We start from the raw sequence: 15808 nt of genomic DNA on the forward strand, positions 1-15808 counted from the left end.
TCAGTGAAACTAAGCAATAGATCAGCAAAAGTGGAATCAGTTCTAAAATTTAGATATGGCATTTAGATATTGACATGCAGGACTACAAAACTCAAGAGAGACGAGCCTTTATTTCTAAACAATATATAATTTAAAAATAAAGTTTAAACATTTCCTTGTAGCAGAGATTATTAATTCAGATGTTGTTGGAATGTGAAAATAACTCATTTTTTCCTCCTTAAGCTGTTTATTTCCTAAAGTTATTTCCACTTTAATAACCTACAGTTTTAATAAACACTTGAGACAGAATTTCTTTAAATGTCTACATATTAAAAATCTCTCTTCTTTCAAGTATTTTTAAAAGATGGTTAAATTGATCCACTTTGCAAGACAATGTTTATACTACCTCTTTTTAGCCGTATTGTAAACTGAATGCAATCTGTTTTTTAACATAATCCACAGCTGCTTCAAAGTGTCCTTTCTGAAGCTCTAGCCCTTTTTCAAAGGATTTTAATGAAGAATGTCTTTAATTAGTATTCAAGTACATTTTTGTTCATTTTATAAAAATCTGGTTTGAGTAGAGTTCTCATCATTGTAAATAACTGAATAAATATTAAACTCTTAAAAATTATACTGGAGAGCAGCAAGATAATTTATACACCATTCTTCCAGATTTCCTTTACTACTGCTTTTCAGCATATCTTTTTCTTCCTCATCTCGCTATCAAAAGACTCTGTTGCACACTGGAGAAGGTTAATGGTTAAATTTCGTCAAAGCTGAATGTTATATGTAACACTGGCTTTGCAGAACACTGACAATGATAAATGCTGTTAACTCCCTTCTATTGGGTCCTTTCTGTCCCAAGGACCAGAAGCATGATATAGAGTCAGTGGAGAAACGGTCTAAGAAATCTGTATTTTCTCCTTTGATTAGCTTTAGATAACCACTCACTCACCTATTTTTCATACTTAAGTATGTATGTGCAGCATACGAACATGGTAAGCAAACAAAAGTAGTGTTTCCCAGTTTTCCTGTTCTTTCTTCATCTATGAAGAGCTTTTACCAAAAATCCAGTGTTCTTAGTCTTTATTCAGACTGAGATGTATTATCTCTACCTCGAGATGGAGAAACAGAGATAAAGTTACATGGGCTGAAGTCACATAGTGAGCCAATGCCTATTAGTAAAATATGCCTTTTCAACCACTATTTTACATTAGGTTAATAACTTGTGATTTTCATAGCACTTGCCTCTTAGATCAAACCTTTGTGCAACACCGGTTTTGTAAGCTAACTTCTACATGTTCATGTTATCACACAGTGGATGGTCTTAAAGTTTTAGTGTTCTCCGCCTGCGTTGAAACTATCACCCCACTCAAACACCAACTTTTATTGTTTTCTGACTATACAATCTATTTGAGTGATGTTTTCTGTAGCACTAGCCCTAAGAATCTGTGATATTTGAAATACAAAGTTGATGTCCTCAGTATAAGAGACACAGGGAGCTCCTGAAGCAGATCCAGCAGAGGGCTATCAAGATGATTAAGGAACATCTGTCTTAGGGCAAAAGACTGACGGAGCTGCGCCTCTCCAGCCTTTGGAAAGGGTACTTCATCAATGTTTGTAACTATCTAAAGGGATGCCAAGAAGATGGAGCCAAGCTCTTCTTACTGCTGCCAAGCAATAGGGCAAGAAGCAACTGGGAGAAACTGATGCACAAAAGTTCCACCTGAATATGAAGAAGAATGTCTTTACTGTGCGGGTGCACTGAAAGATATTGCCCAGAGAGCAATCCCACTGGAGATATTCAGGAACACAATGCTGCTTGAGCAGGCAGGTTGCACCAGATGACGCAGAGTGGTCCCTTCCAACCTGACCCGTTCTGTGATTCCGTGGAACGAGCCCGTGGCCCCTCAGTGTTGGTGAGTTGGAGGGCTCCTCCTGAAGCGTCGTGCACGAGGGCGGTAATGCTGTTTCACTCAGGTGGACGGAACACGCGAAGGAATTGGCGAGCCTGGGTATTTTCCTGCGCGGCTTCTCACCCCGGGGCGCGCCGGGCGTTTGGTCGCACGGGCCGGCAGTTCCACACAGAACCTCGTTGCCTGGGGCGCCCCATGACCCGCGGCTGCGGCCGGGCCCGGCAGCTCCGCACGGGGGCTTCGGGCAACATGGGAGCAGCAGCGCGGCCGTGCACCCAAACCGAGGCACCACCGCCCGGCCCGGCGCTGCCGACACCGAGGGACCGAGGCACCGCGGCGCGCAGCAGCCACGCTCGCCACGCCCTTGCTGAGCCCCGCCCCGCCGGTGGGGTTTAGGCTTGTGGCCGGCACCGCTGACTTGGCGGGAGGTCGAGCGCGGCGGGGTTGGGGGCTTTGTCGGGTTCTCGGCGCCTCGCCCCGGTGCCTCGCCCTCACGCCGCTGCCGCCATTACCCGCCGTGGCGGCAGCTCGGGCCTGCGGGTGGGCGGGCAGGCGGCGCTTGGAGGAGGCGTCGAGGAACGGATCGGTGAAGGAGCGTAGAGTGTGAGAGGGTGTCGCGGGTGGCTGCGGTCAGCGGCCGCCTTGAGGCTGGGGTGGCGCGGAGCTTCTTCCTCCACCGCCCTGCTCTGTGAGGGGTTGTTGCGGGCTGGAGAGGGTCGGGAGGGGCTCGCCTGTGGCCGTGGGCTTTTCCCGAACGGCCTGGGTTTGCTGTCAGCTCGTGAGGCCTGAGAGGGGTTGTGCCCCACTCGGGGTTGGGCCTGTGCCCGCCGCCGGTGCCGGGCTTACACTGGGGTGCACCTGCGAGCGGGTTTTGTTCGTTCTGCTGCTGCTCTGAGCCCCGAGATGCCGCGGTTGAGGTCGGGGAAAATGGTATCAGCCAGCGCGGTGGGGCCGGTTGGCTCGGAGGGCGCCGGCCCCGGCTCCCTGGGTGGCGGGTGTGAACCAGGGAGGAAGCCGGTGATGAAGCTGAATCCTCGCCTGGCGCGGAAGAGAAAAGCAGAGCAGCCCTTACCTACCTGCGTGCAACCCGCCAGGGTCGCCAGCGCTTCTTTTGGGCAGTTTGGTCTTCTTGAGGCCGTGCAGGAGGAGCAAGGTGCGAACAGCCAGGAATTCCCAGGTAAAAAGAACAAGGGGTTACAGCACAGGAGGGCTGCCAGGAGCAGTAACGGTGTGGCTCCGCCAGTTTCAGGCACAGCTGAGTGTGAAGATCGGCAGGCAGCAGGTACAGGTGCAGCAGTAGCCTGTGAAGAGACTGTAAGGAGTGGGACAGGGCAACGTCAGCAGCTAATTTTCTCAGGAACTGCTTCGCAGAATAAGTTCTCAGCAGGGATCGAGAGGAAAGAACATTGCTCAGACCACCTGGACCTCCCAGTTTTCCAAGAGGATTCAAGGAGCTCAGAAAAAGACGGCAACTACTGCTGTATGGAAATAAAATTACGAATTCCATCCTCAGAAGAGGAAGTTGAGAGTGCAGAGAGACATGGCATTTCCTGTCTTCCAGAACCAGGAGGGCTGCAACCCAGAGAGGTCACGTGGAGTACTGAAATGAAATGCACTGACTCAGTAATGATGCAGAATGTGCAAATCCCAGATCTTAGGGAGAATTTGTGGGGTCAGGAAGCCGTGACTGAAACAGAATGTCAGGAAGAGATTGATATACCAGAAAAGTTGAATGAGTGTCCTTTAGTTGGATCAAGACAGCAAGGGACGCAGAAGAAAGAAAAGAAATGCTTGAGCAAGAAAGGTGGCATATCCAGTCCTAGAAAGAAAGGTAGTTCTGCCTTTCTAGAACTGCATGCACAGTGTCCAGCATCCCGGAAAGGAGCTGTGAATATGAGGAAAAGGGATAGAAATGCACTGGTACAGAGTGTAGATGGACAAGAACAACCACCAACGAGAGGAAAGACACACAACCATTGCATGAGAGAAGAGTGGCAGAGCTCAGTCCCCCAGAAAGCACCGGACAACCTGGGGGAAAATGGTAAGCACTAGGAGAATTCCGTTGTAGAAGTACAGGTGCAGAATTTGGGCTCCCAGGGCAAAGGACTAGTGTTGCAGTTATGACCCCTTTAAAAACTGGCTGCTGACTTAGTTCAGGAAGTGTAGAGGTAAGAGCTAGGGTGTGCTTTACAGCACTGTGAATAGAAGGCTTGGAAGAAAGAAAGAAAGAGGAAAGGCTTTTCTTGAAGGAGAAGCAGCCTTTAACACAAAGGAGAGGAGACCAGTTACCTTTTGAGGGGTGTATCAGGAGGGAGGAAAGGGTAAGGGAGAGGGAAGAAGTAAAGGCAGCAACAGGCACTGGGTAAGAAGTACTGGAATTTGCTTCTCTCAAAAGCAGTCTGCCCATTTCTTCAGAGAAGGTCAGGCACAAGCAGGAAAGGAGGCAGTAGTTTCAGCAAAGCCAAAATAAGACTCAATTCCTTGTTCATTTGTATATTGTCTGTTTATTTTTGAATATGTATCATGTTGTCTTGTTTCAGTGCCTGCCTTTACAGGATGCTGGGTTTTGTTTCCAAAGCTTTTTGCTTTTTAATTGCTATTATCTGAAATCTCAAAAGATGTAGAAACGATGATTGACTTTTCATCTTTTTAGTGACCGTTGTATCAAACTGGAAGAATTTTGAAAGGGGATTTTTAAAAGTCTCTTTATTTTTTCACAATGATTGTCTAAAAGACATTCTTTTTATTTTCAGTGTGGGTACATTCAAATGGCAAATATTTACTGAAGATTATTAATAAATGTTTTATTTAGAAACCATATTCTGAAAAACTTGGATCCAAATTGTATCTTTGAAACCTAAGATCTAAAAAACCCTGCATCCTACTAGCACGTTCTTGAGTACATTCACTAGTCTAAATTTTCAGATGTGTTTTTTACATAATCTGCATTTAATTTTAAATAGAAAGTAGTAGTCTATAAAAATGCAAGTCCTGCAGTTTTGCTGGATCTTCTTGTTCAGTCTAATGCATTTGGTTGGACTGTGTATCTGAAGTATATTTTTCTGAATAAGCTTTCCTATTACAGAGAATCTGCTGTGTAAACAAAAGATTTTAAGGCCGAGTATGCGAACAGCATCTGCATTTTCTTGCCAGACTTACTCTAATTCGTTTCCACCTTTGTGGAATGTATAACTTTCAGTGTCCTTATGATGCCTTAAGGTTTTGTTAATCTTTGTATTTGTTTCTGAAGATAATACATTCTTTGTTACTCCAAGTCTGCTAATAGTGTTCATTTAAAAAAAAATGGTTAAACTTTACAGAAACATTTTTGCCTTATGCAGTGTCACGTTCTTCAGTAGGCTTGAATATTGGGGTTTGGTTTTTTTTGTTCTCTTCATAAAATATTGCAGTAGGGTAGTCTTTTAGTGTTTTCTTAAATGAGACTTCTGTGCTTTTTTTAATCAGGAAAGGAACAATTGAAAGCAAATGAGCAAGACTCTGGTACTTCACAGGCTGTGAAGAAGGTAAAGACAGAGCAAAATGGATCAGAAGGCTCTAAGGAAAAGGAAGCTCACTGCTCTGAATCTCCTGTGGTTGTTGCTTTAGGTGAGACTCAAAGCAAGGGCTTTCTATGCCATGCTGTAACAAAAAAGTCTGGTGTGCAGTATAAAGAAAGGAAACCTAAGAAAAGAAAACCCAAAAATGGTGAAATCGAGGACTTGCAAAGTTTGACTGCAGCTGAAAAAGTGATGAACACATCTGTACAATGTGATGCTGAATGTTTCAGAAATGCCCTTAAACATTGCAGTGGCTCGCTCTGTGCAACAGAAAAGAATCCATCGGTGAGATTAGAGAACTGTAGTTACATCAATACATTAGTGAAGCTTTCAGCTAGTGGAACTACCAGCAGTTATAAATTAAATGGATTCTTCCGTGTAGCCCATGGTACTGTAGAAGTGAGTGATACAACTTGCAGCAATAATAGAATGCCAGATGAGATATCACCTGTAAAAGATGGTTTATCGTCTAATAAAGAAAAAACTGAAAATGGAGAAGGCTGTGTTTCGTGCTGTCTGAATGAAAGCAGTAAGTGTTTAAGGGGAAAAAAGTGGAACATTGGTAGGAAGCCTAGAAAAAAGATGAAAATCACTGAGAAATCAGCACTGCAGAATACTTCCACAGACATGGCTAATGAATGCAGTGAGTGTGGGTTACAAGCAGAAGCAGCAGTTGCAATGTCGAGCTCCTTTGCAGTTTCAGGACAAAATCATACTTCGTCAGATTCACGTGATCATGGATTAAATCTTCATATGGGAAACAATACTCCTGAAGCACAAAATATATCAGCCTGGAGAACGAAGAGTACCAAGTTACCTCCATTTGAAAATGGCTTTAAGAAGACATCTGAGCTCTCTGTAATAGCAAAAGGAGAAAATTCAAGCAGTGTGGTACATCAGTCAGCTGCCTCAGGTACCCTGAGAGCACTAGCTCAGGTCCGTGATACTCGTGATTGTCACAAAAGCAAGACAGGGGGAAAACTGAACAATGTTAAAAAGGAATTTCAGCAGTTTACCTGTCAAAGAACAGTACCCATGACTGGTAAAAGAGTTTGGCCTGTTGAATCTTGTGCCAGGACTTCTGAATGGGTTTGTAAAAATCATGGGTCCATCTCAGGAGGAAAAAGACTTTTAAAAACCGGCTTTGACTGTTCCTCTGATAAAAGCAGTGTTAAAGCTGTGGGAGATAGTGCTGTGACTGGGAGTTTGAAACAACTGGATTTGCACATATCATCGGCAGAAATTTCAAAAGAATCTTCACATAAAAGAATTGACCTAAATACTGAATGTCAGACTTCACTTGAAACACCAGAATCCTCTTCTGTAGATATTTACAAGACTTTGAGAATGAGTAGTGAAAATGGGGAGTTATCAGTTAATGCAGATAGAAGTGGTGTGGCTTTTAACCATGATGATATACAAGAAGTTAAAGGAACCTTGAATTTTACAACCAAACAAAAAGATAAAAATGACAGAGATGCAACAAATAAAAACTTGTCTGTGGCAGTGCAGAAGGGTACAAAAAACCTACAAAATAAAAGTGAAGGAGATGTAACAACTGAAAACCTGTCTGTGGCAGTGCAGAAGGGTACAAAAAACCAAAAAAATAAAAGCGAAGGAGATGTAACAACTGAAAACGTGTCTGTGACAGTCCAGAAAGGTACATCTACAGGTGACACAAACAGAATAAACTTCAGCTCTAATGTGTCAGTAGTGAACCAGACATTTTCTGATTTAAAGCTAATTAAAGCATTAAACCCTGGAAACCTGACAAAATTCAAAATTCCTTTATGCAGAAACAAACCTGAAGCCAGGAAATTGGAATCTGTCCATTCATTTGAAAGAAAAACCTGTAGTCCACTAGAGCTTGAAAGCACTGGTGTTTCAAGAAGACAGAAGACAGGTGAAGAAGCTGTCTTGGTAAATTCTGAGCAGCATCCTCTTCCTGTCATGCGTGATGCCGCATCTACAGCTTCCATAAAGAAAAAAGCATATGAGATTGACAGTAAGGACTTTCAGCACGATGGCTCTGAAAACCTCTCAAATGAGATGTCTGTCCTCCCCAGAAATTTTTCTACATATCCTCTTCTTGATGGGCAACCAGAGTCATCTGTGCCTGATTTCTCTGGTTCTGAATGTGTGCTGAAACCTAGTTTTTCTGATCGTTCTTGGAATTCAGTTGACCACCTTGTTGGATTACAAATAAATGATGATAGCAAATCAAAAGGGAATCTTTCACAACACAAAAGTCAAAATTCACCAGATATTCTTGAAGCTTACAAGCAAGATATTCTTGTCATTGATGTGATTCAGGATGACCCTGATCTTTTTGGAACCAGTAACGAAGAGGAGCTAGCCCTTGCATGTGAAAAGTGTCCAATGGAAGTGTCCTCTGCTAACGTCTGCATTACAGACACAAAGCAGGAAATTAAGCCTGAGTCTCCCATTACCTCAGAAAAGCGATACTCAGTTGAGAACAGTTCTGGGTATGCATATAATTGTTTTTATCTTACAATACTCCTAAGTACTTTTTTCTCGTGTCAATATACTTGGATTGGAGCGGTCAAGCTTCTTTAAAGAATAATTTCTGGGTTGATTCTAAGTGTCAAATTTGATTAAGCTATGGCAGTATTCTGAATGCAGATAAGTTAATTTGTTCTTCATGAGAGCTTGGATAAACTGGATTGAAGGAAAACATAGTCCTAAAGGACTGGTTTGGACCAAGTGAAGTGAAATAAGAAAGTATAAACAGAGATAATTGAAAGTGATATTCTTAATATGACCTGATTTGAGATGGCAGATTTTTTGGAGGCACTTTTCTTATTTTTGAAGTGGTATAATACTTAGAAATGTCATTGCTTTTTAGCTAGCTTGTTCTTTTGCTGGATCTGTAGGAGTAAATGGTTGTCTCTACAATAGTATTCCATTCTGCCATACTCCTTCCCTGTTTTGCTCCTATCCCCAGATGTGTGAATAGTTCTCAAATGCATAACTTGGCTGAAGTGTTACAGATGTTTACAATGCTGCATCTTCAATTCAGCAAGTTCCTGCTGTAAATCATTAGGTGTTAATGTTTTTCTGGGTTTTGAGATGATAGTAAAAATCACTGAAAGAGGAAGAGAAGTTTAAAGTAGAAACAAACTTTTGTAAATGAGGTAGTAGTTCTTCAAGGAGTAGATGAACTCATCAGCTGTCTAGTCTATTTTCTCTCTAAGCTTTGAAACTTGTGTTCAGTGAAAGAGTTTTAAACTGAATTTTTCATCTTACAAAGGAAAACGTAAAGTCTAGATAGAAAATAATACAAGATTTTCCTCTGAAGATTAGTTTTTTTATTGGGATGGGTGTTCTAATTTTCTTTGTGTGCTCTTTCTGGGTGGCTTTATGTTATCCGTATTTTGTGTGATATTTTAATTATTTTCAGTGTTGTACCAACCACCTTATAACTGCATTCATTTATTTAGTTTTTTTTACACTTTGCCTTCCTTATCCTTTCCCTTTCATTAGACCCACATGCAAAAGGGGAAAGGAATCTTCTTTGTGGTGATAAACAGTGTTTTGGACATGAGAATATAAAAATTTTAAGATGTTAAAAGAATAAAAATTCTGCCAAAACAAGCCTATGGGGAACAGGGCGAGTCCATAGTAGGAACACCTAACTTCTTGAGATGTAGCTGGGCTGTGTCATAGTAAATTTATTAGAATGAGTATTCATTTTGGTCACAGTGTGTATGATATCTTTGTATATCAGAATTAGTATTTGCTGTATTTGTGCATTTTGCATTATTACCCAGGGTAATAATGGCTGTCCAGAGGTGGGTTCCAACTGACCAGACAGTTGTTGCACAGAATGGAGGACCAGAACTTCTGAGCCCTTTACACTCATGTATTGTTTATGGTAATAAGGTTTGCAGTTTATTGTTATGCAAATGATCTTGAATATAAATTTACTTTGGTCCCAGATATGAAAATAGTATACATCTCATTTTGCAGAAACTCATAAATTGGCTCATTATCACAGTATTTCCATAATTTGTGATAGAAAGTTTCCTAATTTTATTAATTAAATGAGATAATGAGCTTTTATTGAAAATTTGGGGATTTGAAATGTCTTGGTTTTACTTAACATGTTTAGGCGTATACCTGTAGGGATGGACATAAGAAAGCCAAAAGTTAAGAACAGTCTTACTTGGTATTTTATGTACTTTGTGTGTTGTATGTAAGGATTCTGTCTATAGCTAAAGCTATTACTGAGAACTTTAATATAAGTGAACTTTAATATACATTAATTTTGGTTTTGTGCAAGATGGAAGTCTTAAATAGTCTTTTTGTTCAAAACAGACACATGCAAGAATCTGGAATGTCAAATGATACTGAAAATTCCTGTGATTTGGTGTTAAAAGGTGAGAGTCATTGGAAATTTCTTCATACATAATCAGAACATAAAAGTAACACAAAGATGATCTGTGGCAAAACCTAGGCTTTCTGCTTCCTGCAAAAAAGAGGAACTTGTTAGTTCCTGTAATATCTTTTTATTATAACAGCAATTTGTTTCCTAATGGGTCTAAAATTGACGTCTTTTGAAATGGTACAAACCTGAGTAATACAGGGATCTACTTCTCTGCAATACTTGTCTGTTGGTACTACTGGGAGTTTGGGGTTTATTTGGTTGGTTGATTTTGTTAGTGGGGTTTTTTTGATTTCTCTCTGATACTTTAGGCAAGGAATTCTGATAGTTGAGATCATAGTAGGACGCTGATCACTGGGATACTGCTTTGGAGTCTGGCTCACATTTACAGTTGGCAGTTCTCTTGTGTTCATCAGCACACAGAATTTTGTAGTTCTATTTTTTTTCCAGGTTGTCCTTTTTGTCTTTTTGTGGATGCTATGCCCATTCCTCTGAGACACTGTTTTATTTTTAAAGGATGCTCTTTTTTTCAATAAGAGAAGGTTACTTCTGACTTAAAGTGGGGTTTTTTTATTATTTAAAGCAGAACAGTCCAGCTAGGCAGCATATGAATGTGATTTGTTTTGTTTTCTACAGCTTACATACCAGACCTACTTTTCAGGTATATCTGATGTGGAAGTTTTTGTTAGATAGGCTGGAAGAACTAGATTTTGACTTTGAACAGAAACACCTTATTGGCATAGTAGAGAACACACAGAATGCTGAGACTGGCTTTGAAGGCTCACGGTGTTTCCCTTTCTGGTATCAGTTTGTCAGCTTGCTGTTAATCTGACATTATGTGTTGATTTCGCTGCAGGCTTGCAAGATGCTTGTGACAGTACCTCTTGTGCTGGTTTTCCACGTTAATGATTTATGTTCATCTAGAAAGAGTGGTTTGGGCAGATGTAATCTCTTGGAGAGAAAGGAGGGACTAGTGACTATTTGGGGCAGAGCAGGGTTCAGGCTTCAGGGATCAGAAGGCAAAATAAAAGGTAATGAGGTTTTAAGAGCTCAGATACTAAGAAACAGAAACAAATTCCCTGAGGGGGAGGAAGTGCACAGTTAGGCCTCTGGTGATATAAGGAGCCAGAAGGGCCTGTGCCATGCATCTGCAGTACTGAGGTGATTAAAATCAAACCTTGGAGCAAGTCCTGTACTATTCAGTCACTTCTGCATTTTCTTGTTTTACTTCATGTTCTACATGTTCTAGTGAAGTTTGAGGCTTAAAGTCTTTGGTTCTTTTTGTGGTGCTTAAGATAAAGAAAAAGGCTTCAGTAAGTCCTTCTTCCCAGATATGAGAAACTTAGGATCACCTCACAGTCTTAGATGAACATGCACATGGTAACTTAATGTTTATTGTGTGACTTTCAAAAAAGACCCGCACAGAACAAAAGAAAGTGCCTGTTTTTGGTAATTACTGACTATGCATTATGTAGATTACTTTATTTAGTAATTAAAATGATTTATTGCTTTGTAAATAAAATTAATTATTGTTTTGGTGTCATGTCTTAGATAGTGAGTTCATGGCTGTTTTCCTCAGTGGCGTCACCATCTAAGCAGGAAAAAATTACTACTATTAAAGTACCCTGGATGACATCAACCCTCTTCACTTTTTAAGTGGAAATCTTACGTACATTGTCTCTTGCCAGATGTGTGTCTTGTACTGGTGATCAGAGCAAGATCAGTCACTATAAGACAGGTGCCTTTCCAATATTAATCTGATTCTTTCGTCCTGCATCTGGACAACACAGTGCAGTGGAACTTTAATTCACATGAATTTCTTTGTTATGCAGAACTTTTCTGTTGTACATCAACAGCTGCTTCAGGAGATTGCAGTCAGGTGTTTTATTAATTTCCTGTGGCATCTGCAAAAGGTGGTGAAATTTCCTGACACTGAATTCTTACTGAGTTTACTGTATTACAGGAATTTGGAGATTCTCGGAGCATTGTGTCATTACAATTAACTTACGCCCTTTTCTAGCAAATTACCACACATATCTTTGGCTGGGCTTTAATAAAAAAGCGTAACTGAATTTATTTCTAAAATACTGAATTCAGTATTCTATAAATAAACCTGTTGTACTGTTCTACAGGGACCATTACAGTACATACAACCTGGATAGAATTTTAATTGCAGATTCAGCTTAATATTTATTTGAAATGGTTCCTGCCTTAAAAGTGAAGTATTTTTCCTTATAAATTTCACACTTAGGAAGTCCTAGGAGTTCTTAAATGTCATTAATATTAAGACTTTGTAATATTTAGCATGGGAAACACAAAGCAATGTGTTTATACATTTTCAGCTGAAGATATTAAAACCCACAACTCCTCCAGGGGAAGCAGTCCTTTGGGAGATGTTACTGAGGACTTCCTTAAAGATGGGCAACCAAGTGAACTGGATGAACTTTTGAAGAGTTTTGATGTGAATGAAAAGGTACTGAGAAATAATGCTTTCTGTCCTTAAATATCTTAAGAAATTACACTCCACACAATTTGATAATTTCAATTACTAATGCTGTTTTATCAACAAAATTTTTAATTTCCTGTAATAAAAAGACTATTAGCGTTTCATAGATTTCTGTGCAATTGACAATGTAATTTTCACTTAACTTGATTTTTTTTGTTGTTATTGTTGTTACTAATAATTCATCTTCACATTTGAAATGAAACAGGATATTCTTGTATCAGTTTTTAGTGGTGTACCACCAACGGTATGAAAATTACTCTTTTAGTGAACACCTAAGAGTACTACTACTACTGTGACATTTTTACACAACATACCGAGTTTTAAAAGTTGCTGTTAAATGCTTCTCCCCACACAATCTCTGAAGGATGGTATGGCATTGGAAAGCTGGGGAGCTGCACAGCCATCATAATTCCATGGAGGATCCTTCTGTGTCTCATTGCAGTGGGCAGAAGGGCCATTACATTAACATACTGACTTCCTGGCAGTTCAGAGGGAATGTTAAACCATTTTCATGCTCACTGACTTTGTCTGACCTTTCTGGTCTCTCTGTCCTCGCCCTTCTAAATAATAAGTCTAGGTCTTTTAATACTTGCTGAAGTTTTATAGTGTTTACTTCTTTAATAAGGGATTGGAATTTTCACCTCTCTGCTGCTCAGACATAGCTGCTGATAGCATTTACTGTTTTCCACTGCTTCAAGAGTAGGATAATGGTTTTAACTGGGTAAATTAAACTTAAAATTTACATGGTTAAAAATTGGTAAGTAATTAAGGAGTTAATCAAACAGCAGAGAATCGGTCTCCTTTTCAAAATCATTATTTAGAAGAATAGACACATTTCCTTCAGCGAATGGAATTTGGGCTGCTAACATCCGATTCACAAAGTTAACAGTGCCACTTTGTTCCCTGACCTCTTAGAGAAACTAAAAAGGTCTGTCAAATAGTACAGTTTGCTGAAGGTGTAGTACTTGTTGCAATATTGCCAGGTCAGTCCCAGCTGGGCTGCTTCATAGTGTTGTCTTTATAAAACCACTGTCCGACTGTTTGCCTTTCTGTGCTGTGTTGGGCACAATTATTATGTGCAAATAATCTCAGCCAAACCTCTGACTTAACCAAACTTAGGCCACAGAATACGTGCTAAGCCCTAAACCTGTTCTGCATGTGGACAGAAAACTGGCTGTGCCAGCTTGGGCAGGGAATGCAATGGCAGAACTCTTGTTACAAGTACTCTACCATTTGGGATGATTTCTGTATTTTGCTTTTCTCATGGCTTTTCCAATTGATAATTCTGTGAGAAGGACAAAAACTAACCTTGGAGAAAGTGCTATAAACATTTGGGGAACTGCTAAAATGAAGTTTGGAAATCCCATGAGAGTGCATCTATTCTTTGGCTATCATAAATTTGTGATAGAATGGGAAGTTCCAGTTACATCCATGAACAACGAACGATCCTTTCAGATTCTTACCCCCAAATATATTTGGCGCTATTTTCTCCATATCTTTGGGGAATTTTTAACTGTACAGCGTGGTACACAGCTGAGCAAAAGCCTTAAATTCCTCCCTGGTACAGCTTTAAATGTCATCAAACTTGATGGAATGTCTTTTGTGGGTTTCTACACATCTGTCAGGCGCAGTTAAAATTGGGCAGCAGGCCTAAAAATTTCTGGGATTATCAGTGGGAGCAGAGAAGTCAAGACGGTCACATCGCTTTTTTTCCCAATTAACAATCACTGTTGTAAAGATGAAGAGCATAATGGCAATGTGTCCCTTTTAAAACTTGTTGTAAGAGTAACCCTACAATTCAAATTACAGTTTCTACAGTCAAGGCTATATTATCACACCTTTCAACCACCACTAACAGTTTTAAGTGTGTAGAGTAAAGCATAACAGGCTTAGTAGTGCTTGGCTGTACCTGAAAATAACCTTTAGATGTCTTCACAGTTCAAGTTTGCAGATGGAGTGCCTGATGTTAAACAAGAAAAAAAGAGTGAAGCTGAAAAAAGGTATATATAATGTGTCCTTCATGTAACCTGTGTGTTCCTCAGTTACTGCACAAACAAAACATGATGTTTTTACCAAGACACCATCAGTATTTAACTCAATTTTTCTACTGCAAAAATTAACCCTGTCCTGACCAGAACCAGGACACAGAGTAATTTTCAAAATAATCAGAAACATCAGGTGACATAGAAGAGTACTGGGTTTTTTCCAACACCATTCACAATCTGTGGGAGGTGTGAGCTGTGTCAGGAGTCTGTTAATGGAGAATACTGTGTGTTTTCATTAATCCACTAGCGAGATCCAAACTCCTCCTCCTGGTAAAATACTGTTTAAATGTACCTTCTTTATGATATGGAATAAATAGATTATGCTGATTAAAATATGTTTGGGCAAGTGATTCTGCATTACTTCACTACTTTAGTTGAAATGCAGCACTCTTGTGTGGTTAAAGAAGAGACCTTCATTTGGAGTCAAACTATTTTCTCTAGTTTTACCCAAAAAATGTTACCATTGCAAAGTTTCATGTAGAAGAAAACAGAGTTGCTGTTCTTATTTAGCAGACTCCACTTCCAGTGATGCTGTTACTTAAAAAAATAAATTGACTGCAGAGCTATATAGTTTACAGTCCCTGGCAAAATTGTGTGTCATTTCATGTCTAGATTAAAAAGAGATCTGAGATTGTTATCCTGAAGGTAAGTTACTATGAGAATCCTGTTATCAGATCTGAGGCTGGCATCACAAGGAAGTATAAAAAACAAAATTACATAGTAACTTGAAATTTCTGAGTAACTAAATCTGCAGATTTTTTTCCCCTCTGGAAACCAACCCAATGCATTTAAAAATAAAGATTGATCTTGAAGAATTAGGGTTTATTAGATAGAATTTCTTCTTCTCTGCCACAGCATTTTCATTTCAAATTGTATTGAAAACAGCCTGCACTTTAGGAACTATTTGAATTATCCTGGCTGTGAGAAGTATGAAATAGCTAGAATGTGCCCCTCATAGGGGACAGCAATGCTGTTTCTGTCTCCAGAGGGCAAGCAGGCTGGAGTGTCCTTTTTACTGGAGCAGGATTCTTAATTGAAAGGGGGAGGGGAGGAAGATCTCATGAAAGGGGATGATTTTTTTACCCGTGGCTTTGTTTCCAAAGAAGAAAGAGAATACCAAGTATTTGGCTAACAATATTTTTAGGTTATTTTTGAAAACATTACATTTTAGTAGTTTAATTATCTTGAATATTTGGGATAGTTAAAGAACAGTCCTAAATTGGAGTTCACTTTGAAATCACCTAAATCTTCTGCCCATTAGAATCAGGTTTTAGAAAAGAAAAACAGCTGGTTCTTCAAATGTAATTTGAGAAGCTTTGTGGTTTACTCCTTTGGCAGATATTACATCAGAGACTATGGTAAAGTAGGTGCTTCTTCAGAGAGGAGAGAAATCATCTCAG

General features: G+C 39.9%; 1 protein-coding gene across 1 annotated transcript in view; it reads left to right on the forward strand.

The window, feature by feature from the left end:
- The first annotated feature begins 2676 nt into the window (after positions 1–2676).
- The window catches only part of TOPAZ1 (testis and ovary specific PAZ domain containing 1), a 38587-nt gene continuing 25455 nt past the window's right edge, over positions 2677–15808 (forward strand). The window contains 5 exon segments of the mRNA XM_027897872.1: positions 2677–3936; positions 5361–7938; positions 9791–9852; positions 12200–12330; positions 14302–14363. Of these exon segments, the coding sequence (XP_027753673.1) occupies positions 2799–3936; positions 5361–7938; positions 9791–9852; positions 12200–12330; positions 14302–14363 (3971 nt within the window). The 5' untranslated portion in view covers positions 2677–2798.

The sequence above is a fragment of the Empidonax traillii genome, unplaced genomic scaffold (assembly GCF_003031625.1).
Source record: "Empidonax traillii isolate 1590-97213 ecotype Southwest subspecies unplaced genomic scaffold, ASM303162v1 scaffold19:size3308961, whole genome shotgun sequence".
NCBI classification, from domain to species: Eukaryota; Metazoa; Chordata; class Aves; order Passeriformes; family Tyrannidae; genus Empidonax; species Empidonax traillii.